The sequence below is a fragment of the Leucopleurus acutus genome, assembly GCF_964270905.1.
Source record: "Leucopleurus acutus genome assembly, chromosome: 6".
Lineage (NCBI taxonomy): Eukaryota > Metazoa > Chordata > Mammalia > Artiodactyla > Delphinidae > Leucopleurus > Leucopleurus acutus.
Genome location: NC_139149.1, coordinates 62,110,663 through 62,120,831, shown reverse-complemented (window position 1 = coordinate 62,120,831; position 10,169 = coordinate 62,110,663). Strand labels below are relative to the sequence as shown.

Genomic DNA, 10,169 nt, shown 5'->3' with positions numbered 1-10,169 from the left:
AGCCGCCGAGGCGCGAAGTCGCTGTTTGCCGCGACCTGTGCGCCTCCAGATCCAAGCAGGGCCCACGGATCCCGCAGGCCCAGCAACCGCCAGGCCGCGGCTTCCCGCTTCCTGCGGCGCCTCCGAGAACGCGAGGGGGTCTGCGAATCAGTCCTGGCTGGGCTTATCTGGGAGAAGAGGGAGCTTCTATTTTAGAAATATTAAATCAGGATAGGTTTCCAGCACTCTCCGAGTGGTCGGGTGGAATTTACGGTAACAATTCTGCCTGCGGGAAGAAGAGTTAAAAGCTCCCGGCCAGGGCGAGCAGCCAGCCTCCAGCTCCCGGCTTGCGGTGAGCCCCACGGCACTACCCCAGCTCGGCCCGCACCCCGGAATCCCGCACCATCTGGGGGTGTCCATTCCATCCCCGAAGTCTCGCTTTCATAGCCAGCTCTGCTTCTTAGCGGCATCGGGCACGGAGCAGATGCCCTGTCGCCACTTGCAAGGTCTCTGACAGGCGAAGGCGAATGTGCCCGGCAGCCGCGGAAGAGCCAGGGAGAAGGGGGTAAGATCCTCCGCATTCCCACTCCAGAAGCACGGGCAAGTCCCGGAGAACAGGTCACAGGCTCGAGCCCCCAGACCTGTCAGCGAGCCCCTCCTTTGTTCACCCGGCCGGGCCTGGCTGGAGGCCCACTCGGGGCGCCTCTTGGAGTCAGACCGTGGGTGCCCCCAGTCCACCCTCACCCGGAGGACCCCGCCCCCTAGCCTCCCGCCAGGGGCCGAGCAGCCGGCCCGCAGTAAGTGTTAATCTCCAGCCAAAGAGGGGGGCTGCTTTGCGGGAATTTGTCTCCAGGAAAGGATCTGAGCCTTCTTCAATCGGAGCATATGTTCATAGAGCAATAAACCGGAAAGATTTACAGTCCTCGCCCGGCCCCCAACAGCCTCGCACCCTTTCAGGAATTACTTACGATGATTTATCACACCAACCCGGGCAATTGTCACACTGATAAAATAGCCCGGGCCGGTGCCCGCCAAGCCCGGGCCTTGGGAGGCTGTTGGCTGCCGGGCTGGCGGCGGGGCTGAGGAGGTTTTTTGTGGGTTCCTCTCTGGGCCTACCAGGGGATGTGGGGGTGGGTGGGTGGGTGGGGTTGGGGGGTGGGAGGGCAGCCAATTCTCATTGAGAAAAAAACGCAAGCAGCTCAGAGAAAGCGCCCAGAATCTGCGCCAGAGTCACTTGCAAAGCACATAAACATTTGTCATCTTTGAATAATTGAATTAATGTGTTATTGTTTGAATGTATAATTCACAACGTAGGAAACTTTGTCTCTGTCCTGACGGGGAAATATACACACACCAAAAAAGAAATCAAAACACACACAATCCCAAAACAACCACCACACGCAGACAGCCCCCAGCTCGCCGATGTCATCCTCAAAGCCAACTAGAGGGAAGGAGGCAAAAAAAGAGAGGCCCTCCTCCCCGGCATCAGGGCCGGAGTGGCGAGCTGGAGGAGAATGCCCACTGCTGCCCCCAGCACAGATCTCCGGCAAGCTGGGGGTGGGGTAAGGGGGTGGGAGTGGAGTGGTCCGTGGGACCTCGCAGCTCCTTGGAGTGCAGGAGAAAAAAGGCTGAAACTGGAGCCAGCGGGAGAGACAGCTCCTGCCTCTCACCCTGGCCTCTTCCCCCCCCAACCCCGTTTCCCTTCCCCCGAGGCTTCTTCCCCTCACCCCAGGGTCTCCCATTCCTCGGGCGGCGGGGACTTCTCCCTGCCTTTATTTTAGATCTTCTCTCCAAATTAAAGATACAAAAATCGAGGGGAAGGGGGGCAAACTCTTTGCTGGGGTGACAGAAGCAGCAGAGCGTGGGTGCGTGGGTGGGTAGTGGGAGAAGCAACTCGGAAATCATTATCTGTTGGTTGAAACCTGCCTGGGGTAAAATTTCAACTCGATTTTATAGCCTTCCATTATGACGCAAAGAAAAATTTACGACCCTCGCTTGAAAAGAGGGCCGAGGCCTTTTCTCACCGGTTTAAGAATAGGCAGCAGATGCCGTGACAGCGACCATTGTTCCCGGTAGACACAGGCGACCGAGCAACCTCGGCCCGCGTGCGCCAGGCGCGTCCCCCAGCCGGGCGGGTTTTTACTACTCCTGTCGCCTCTGAGCAGCCCGCGCGCACCCTCGCCCCTCGCCCCCCGCACACCCTCACACACCCTCTCTCTCTCTCTCTCTCTCTCTCACACACACACACACACACACTCGGCGGCTCTCAGTAATTTTTCATAAGTGCAAAGCTTTGCTGAACCAAAGGTCACCATCCAAGCCACTAACAACTTCTCGCCGGCGCACGGTTCCAAATCAGGAAGCAAAGGGAACTATTTGTCAGTGGCCTGACAGCTAAGTTCATTAAGGATTTAAATCAGAATAAATAAAAGTCGCGAAAATATTTACCTGCCGGCCGCGCTCCCGCGCCCGCCGCCTGGGGCCGAGGGTGGAGGGCTGGGGGCGCCGCACGGCCCCCCTCGGCGGGTGATATTCTTGGGATCCCTGCACTTTCCAAGTCGGAGAGAGCCCTTTGCGTGGCAGATTAATGACGACTCCGTGTTTCTTAAGGGACGTGCTGAATTAATTATTTCACCAATCACGTGGTCGGGACTTGTAGAAATCTATTCTTATCATCTTCCTCGCACTTTGAAAATTCTCCGGGTTATGAAAGGCCCTCCCCCGGCTGGCGGCGAGCCCCGGCCGCCCAGCCCGGCGCGGGGGGCAGGGAGGGCTCCCCAACATGGCGGGCGCGCGGGAAGCGCAGTCTGCCGAGGGTCCCGATTTACTGTACTGTACTCCGGCGGGCTCGGCTGTGCACTCGCTTCCTCCTCATCCCTGCCCGCGATTCAATACACACAACCGTACTGATGTATTGGTGGGCACAGGAGGAGCCATTAACCAGAAGACGGGCAGAGAACAATCATAAAATGTGTCTGAATATTTAAACTTCTGTCTGCGCACTTATAAATACACATGTCCACGCGTCTGAGGCGAGCCCTTCCATATATTAAGGACACATGTCTGATTTTATGCATTCTGCTCATTTCCTGTCGCGAGTAAGGCCCCCTCCCATCTATTTTGGGACTCCTGTCTTGGCCCCCTCTTCAAGGAGAAGCCAAGACGAGAAAAGCCCTCGTGAAAAAAACAGCACACGCCACTTTTTATAGTGGGGAGTGTTTATTGTGGTCTGGAGGGCGGAGGGGGCACTCGGGGAAGGAGGGGCAGGTGCTGGAGGCCCCGGTGGGGCTGAACAGCACAGGAGAAGTAGAAGGAGCCCAAGATTGGAGGCCAGAGGGGTGAGATCCGAGCAGCCACCCGCCAGCCCCAGGTTGGCCCAGAACCCAGCACCAGACACGCCCTCAGAGTTGGGCGTCCAGGAGATCTCTCTCACCCACCATGTCACAAAGAGACCGAGGGGGCCTGGGGCTGATCCGGGCCATGCTGAGAGCCAAACTGGAGCCTCCTTTTAGCCCGGGAAGGTACTTATTTTCCTTTTAAAAAATAATGTCCACCCCGCTGCAGCCTGAATCCAGCCTTAGGCTTCCCAATTCTCACAACATATGATGGCCAAATTGGGAGTGTAGGTATGGGGGAGGGGGAAATGGTAGAACTGCTAAGCCTTACACAGTTTAACCTTCACACATCAGGCACATTACAGAAAATAATAAATTGTTTATACTGGATGTTAGCTTTTAGAAGACCTAATGAAGAATGCTTCTGTGGAGGCACCAAACAGGAGGGAGATTTCGCTACACCTTTTATTATTTCAAATATAGATCAATGAATTACATCAAAACTACAGGCAACAATTAGTATAAATAATACTTTAATCAGTGGCAGCAGAACATTGGTCAATTCTATTAAAAAAAGCATCTTGTGTGAACAGACACCATGGGGCTGACTGACAATGTCATCGCCCAACAAAAGGCTGCAATGGACAAAGTGAGATGGGAGTCTGAGGAGCAATGTCCTCGCCAAACACTTCACTCCCCCCAGTCACGACCCCAACATACCATTGAAAAAACTCAAAACAAACACTTCTGGCTCATATTTGGGGGAACAAACTGGAAACAAATAAAAGCAAATGGGCACTGAGGCTTCCTACATCTAGGTTTCTCCAGAGTACGTTCCCAGATGGAAACTCATTTCCTTCCCTGCCCTAGGTGACTGGGGGGCCCTGCTTCTTCCCTGCCCCACTCCTGTGGGCCCAAATGGACGCTGGGGTCCGATTGGGACCTCAGGGTTGAGGGCCGCCCTCTGGGCCATCCAGGCTCCATTAACATTTCAAAAGACAATCCCTAGAAGAGGAGAAGGAGAAGTGAGACTTATAAACAAACAAGTTGTTTCTCTGATTAAGTTACTTTCCAAAGTAGTGGGGCTATTTTTAAGAAGGACCTTGGGTTTTCTTCATCAAAACATGCCTCTTGGCTTTCCTCTGGGGCAGGGGTGAAGGCAGTTAAGTAGTTTGGCATTTGGTCTGAAGCTGGAGTGAGTAACCTGAACTTCTGGGAAGGGGGAAATCTATATAATAATCTTTGCAATACATATGTAGTTGGATGTTGTGAAAATATATATTACCCCCTCCCAAGGAGAAGGTTCAATGTATTCACAGATTCGGGTTTTAGGAAAGAATCTGAGCAACTTTCCAACTTGCCTAAGGATAGCGGCCCTTTTCAAATCCTACATCCAAAGACTGCTCTCCATGTTCGAGGGGGAAAAAAAGAAGAGAAGGGTAGTTAGAGTCCAAAAGGTTAAGGGTTTAGAGGTCAGTCCTCCTGGCTGAAATACAGCTAATCGAATAGAAAATTTGTCCTCTGGATGAACCTGATTCTGTAATTTAGCCGAACTTCAGTAAAATACCTTTTCAGCTTCTCAACGTGAGGGCATCAGAAAAAAGACGTCTTGACTATGTATGAACTCTGTGCTTTTTGTCATAGAAACAATGATGCGAATAATGCAGGAATATCCATCTTTAATATCCCGACGTGGCGATATTCAAGTATTGCCATGTGCAAGTCTGAGAGCCAGGCTCACCCCAAGGAGGAACAAAGAGCTGTCCCTAGGGTCTAATACAAAAGAGCAAGGCTTGGAAGACACTTTAGAGAAGTGGAATTTCAGCCTAGGGACTCCAGTGAATACCTGCCCTCCGCTCTCAGGAGACACAGAACCAAAGAACATGCCTGTAGAGAAAGTCTTTTTCCCCCTACACTTAAATATATTTTAAAAATTACCTCTGAAATCTTCTAAAGTGTTCTCAAGCACTGAAAAAATAGCCCCAATTCTGAATCTCCTTTTCAAGCTCACCCCCTCTCCCTCCCCACTTTTGTGACTTTTCGGTAGCTACAACCAGGGGTTTCTTTTTGGAGCCCGAGGCTTTGCGGTTTAAATTTCTGAAGCCTTGTTTCATTTGAGTCTATGAACTCTGGCCATTACCTTTGACTCTTTCCCTTATCCTTAAGGGTCAACATTTTAGAAAAGTGAGCTTTGAACCCTTCCCAGGCAAGGCATAAGAAAAATGACTAAAGAACATCTCTCCTGTTGTTTGAGAGCGATTGTTTTTAAACCACTATTCTCAAGGCAAGGGAGAGGAGAGGGCCTGAAAACTTTTATACTTTCACAAATTCTGCTAATTAATGGGTTGAGGAAAACTTCCTTAGATTTGTTTTTTAAAAAATTAAAACTTAGGGAAAAAACCCTAAGACCAACTTTTGTGGACTTCTAGATTCAATTAGTTTTTCTTTCATTTAATACAGCAAGACTTCCTCACCTTCCCACTTTCTCCCCAATGCACATTCCCTCTTTCATATAGGCAGGCCATACACCAATGCCTATAAAATACTGCTATATGGGGTATTTGGGGACATTTGGAATCCAGTTGGAACAGAAAATTCAGTCATTATCTAATGACCCAGAACACAGAGGTTTTGTTTTCTTTCCCCAGAAGGAAAATGTTGGACCATTTGTTTCTTTCTTTTTTCCCTTTCCTTTAATCACCCAGAACTGGTTGTAAGCACAGTGCTGAGAAAAGCACATGTGGAAATATATTTTCAGGAACTCAACTTTGAGTGGATCCTTTGCTTCCCTCTAAAAGGGTTAAGGGCCCCCTACACACATTTCCGGGGAGTGGGGAGGGGGTGGAGTTCAAAATGCCGGTTACAGCCAGAAGTAAGTCCACGCATCTCTTGATTCTGCTCCCTGAAACCCAGCCCCTTTCACCATGGTAAGTTTTTTGGCAATAAGATGTCAGTTATTTCTGCACCCCAATCCCCAACAAATAAATACTTAAGCAAATATAATCTAAACATACAACAACCCGTTTGCACTTCCTTCTTAGACTCATTTCTTTGGGCATGGGGCCACTGGGAGCAAAAACAATTTTTTTTCACACTGGAAATTACACAGACAACCCAGAAAGTTCAGAAATCCTGGCCCAGCCCTCCTGCTTCCACTGAAAGCACCTAGCGCAAGGGTGGCCAGCCTTCTGATTCAACACGCCCACATTATGAAACCACAAAGATCCCTGGAGGGGTGGGGGGGGCGGGGAGGATGTTCAAATTCACACTGGGATAAAGCATCCAACCTTCATTTGCAAATTCAAAATCCAACAGCGGAGATTTTCAGGAGTTTAATGACTCGCCAAGGTTTTATGTTCTCAGTAGCTCCTGCCATTTGATAATATACTTAGAGAGAGAATCCCGCCCCCGCCCCGACCCCCATCCCCGCTCCAGGGAGGGGGCTACCCTCGGGCAGGGTGCTAACCTAGTCCGAGGTAGGCCTGCCTGTCCCAGGTCCACCCTACAGTACCTTAGAGCCCAGGGAGGTGACAGCAGGCCCGGCCTGCCCCCACAGCTTCGGCTCAGCCGGGAGCTCAGGGAGGGATGGGCCCAGGGTCCCCACTTCTATAAGGTCGTCAGGTCCGTGTGGTGGTCCTTGGCCAGCGGCTGCAAATGCTGGCCAGGGGCAGCTGAGGAGGAGCAAGAGGAGGAGGAGGATGAAGACGACGACGACGAGGACCTGCCTTTCGTGTTGGGCAGCTTGTGATCTTTTTTCCACTTCATCCTCCGGTTCTGGAACCAGATCTTGATCTGGCGCTCGGAAAGACACAGGGTGTGAGCGATTTCAATCCGACGGCGCCGCGTCAGATACCTGTTAAAATGAAATTCCTTTTCCAGTTCTAGGACTTGCTGCCGGGTGTAGGCCGTCCGGGACCTCTTGGGCTCCCCGCCGGTGTAGTTGGGGTTCACTGTGAGACAAGCAGACCGCACAGTCAGGTCAGCGCCCGGCCTCGGATTAGGCCACAGCCGCTCACTTCCTGGCGCGCCCCGAGGCCCGGGCCCTCCCGGCGCGCTCCTGGCCCACTCCCTGCCTCTCGCCCGCCCGCCCGCCCGCCCTCCCAGGCGCACACGCTCACTCCCACCCAATCCCTCGGACCCACCTGCTCCCCTGGGCTCTCGGGCGGGGATCCCCAAACGTGCCCCATCTCCCCAGCCCACCTCCCGCTCCAGCATTCCCAGGCATTTTGGAAATCCCCTCTTCCACCGCGTTCCCTCCGCTCTGAAAATGGAGTCCTCCCCCACCCCACCCCCATCTCCACCCCCTTTTGCGCCCAGAGCCAAGCAGCCAGCCACATGGTCCCGGCCTGCTCCCTCGGCTATAAAAATTTATGGAGAGAGTAATTGTGGCGCCCATTGAAGCCCCACACGCCCCCACCCACTCGCACCCCCTCGCGGGGCCCAGGCCGCCGGGCTGGGGTGGAGACTGAGAGGTCCTGGGCCCGTGCCTTACCGGAATTCACGTGCACCTTCTTCATCCACGGGTAGACCACGGCCGGCTGCTTGAGGGCCGTCCCAGGGGGCGGCTGCTTGGGGCCGCCCGGCTGGCTGCAGGCCCGGGAGCCGGGCAGGGGCGGGGGCGCGGGGCATGGCTCTCCCGGGGCACCGTAGTGGCCGCTGGGGCCGCCGGGTTCTTGCCCGTGACCCCGCGTGGGCAGTGCCGAGCCGGGCCCGGGGCCGCCGCCTCCGAAGGTCTGCTCACCGAAGTCGGGCCGTGGGTAGAGCCCCGGGGGCTGGAAGTCGGCCCCCTGCGCGCCGCCGCCGTAGTAGTCAGCGCCCTGCTCGCCTAGGTAGCCACCCTGCAAATATTCCTCGCACGGAGGAAACTTGGGGTCCACATACTTGGAGTTCACCATATACGAACTCATGGCCATTAATTTCAGAAGGTAGAAAATACTAATTTTTCTCGTGTTGTCTTTTTTTCTCCTTCCATAGGGCCCTCCTACTTGCTGTCAACTGAATAAAGTTGGCGGCCATGTGACCAGACCAGCCAATAGCGAGGGAGTGAGTTTATCACCGGGTTGGTGAGCATCTCATAATTTTCACAAATTTAACTAAATAACATACGTGTAATCAAGTGACTTGCCGTGGCACATTTGAGGGCCCCCGCCAGATGTTAAAGTAGTTCTAATCCCAGCATCCTCATTCCCCACAGGTAACCCCAGCTTTTGTCTGCCACTGACTTTGCTAACCTCCAGTGCCCCCGCCACTCACCCCGCCTGTAATCAGCCCCCCAAAATGGGCACAGTTCAAGCGGGAATGAATCCTCATATCTGTCAGGGTGCATGGCATCAAAAAGTGGGCGGAAGAGGTGGCTTCTGAGTTGGGCAGAGAACCCCAGGCAGGCAGGACTCCCGCCCGCCCAGCCTGCGGAGCGGGGACTCTGCCATACAAAGGCCGAATCCCGGCTTTGTCTTCATCAGGGTCACCCAAAAGTTACTACAATCTGGCTGGCCTGAATCAAATTAGGCAATGAGTAACTGCCAAGCTTTCTTCGAGGCCGGGGTGTTTCCAGCCAAATATTGGCCCTTGCTGGTATGGCAAGAAGTCCCCGTGATGCTCTAGCCAGGGCAGCTGAAGGGTAGCCCAGGAAGGTGGTGAGGGCACCCCTAGCTCACCCAAATGGACCCCAAAGGACCCTAAACTCCTTCTGCCCAGCTCACCTTCTTCTCACATGGCAGTAACGGCCAATGAGGCCCTTCATTGGGCACCCTCCAACTTTATGCCCCTGGAGGGCAGACCTGGGGCTGGGGTGACCTGGACTCCCATCTTGCTCCCCAGTGCCCCCAAACCTAACCCTCTGGCCCTGCATTCACGCAACCAATTAGGGTTTTACACAGGGGGCCCTGTTTAAAGGTGAGGAGCTTCTCCAGGAAAAGGCTGCTCTATGTCACCAGGCTCAGACGATCCTCCTGGAGTCCAAGGTGATAAAACAGAAAGAGGCGACTGACCCGCCGGCTGCCTCTGGCCTCCAGTTCTAATTCTGGCTATTGCGGAGAAATGTGAAGTTTTTGCATCGACCATATATTCCCCTAGAATCGAATCTGTGACTATGTGGATACCACACAAATTCGGTTCTACAGGGTATATATAGACAACGTTACTACCTCCGGGTTCCACCCAGAGCGAGTACCCAGACCGTTGCCAGCCCCCGCCTCTTCCTCGGAGCCGCCACCAGCCCAACGCGGCCACCCTGCCTTTCAGAGATGGTCCAGGTAGCCTGAAGCGCCTGGTGGCAATTTGCAGCAACGAGTTCCCCATCCTTGTACCAGGGCCGGGGTTACCAAGCAGCCAAGGAGTCAGGACAGTCTTCTTAAGAAAGAAAGAAAAGAAGAAAAATAATCCGTCCCAGAAATGGCGGCTTTATTACCCCCCTCTCCGGATCCACATAACCCCCACTCCCTTAGCAAGTGGTATTTTCCAGAAAGGAGCAAATGCCCTCAATGGCAGAAGAAAAAGAGGCAAGAGGGAATATCCTCTGCTCATTCTTCTGCCCACTGTCAGGGCAAGCCAGGTTGGCTGACAAAGCTAGTTCTCCAAGAAGTCGCGCATTTACCTTCCAGGGCCCTGAGCCCGGCTGGCCTCTCTGTCCGGCTGCTGCTGCAGACCCCGAGGCAGGCGCTGCTTGCAGGCACCGAGCTGCCCTGGGCTGGGGCCGGCGCACTAATGGTGAAGGGCAGGGCAAGGGGTCACTCGAAATCATTTACAAACATATCACAAAGTTTCATTATTTTTGCTTTGCCGACAGCAGCACACAAGAGTACAAAAGTTCACGAGTTGTGCCCGCCCCAGCGCAGTCCAGGGCTCACCCCTCGC

The 10,169-nt window shown here is 53.6% G+C and overlaps 1 protein-coding gene across 1 annotated transcript; it reads right to left on the bottom strand.

The window, feature by feature from the left end:
- Positions 1–6,920: 6,920 nt before the first annotated feature.
- Positions 6,921–8,227, bottom strand: HOXD4 (homeobox D4; the record flags this gene model as incomplete). The annotated part of the gene is made up of 2 exons (XM_082841149.1): positions 6,921–7,264; positions 7,807–8,227. The coding sequence occupies 2 exons, from the start codon at positions 8,225–8,227 to the stop codon at positions 6,921–6,923; spliced, it is 765 nt and encodes a 254-aa protein (XP_082697275.1).
- Between the last annotated feature and the right edge of the window lie 1,942 nt (positions 8,228–10,169).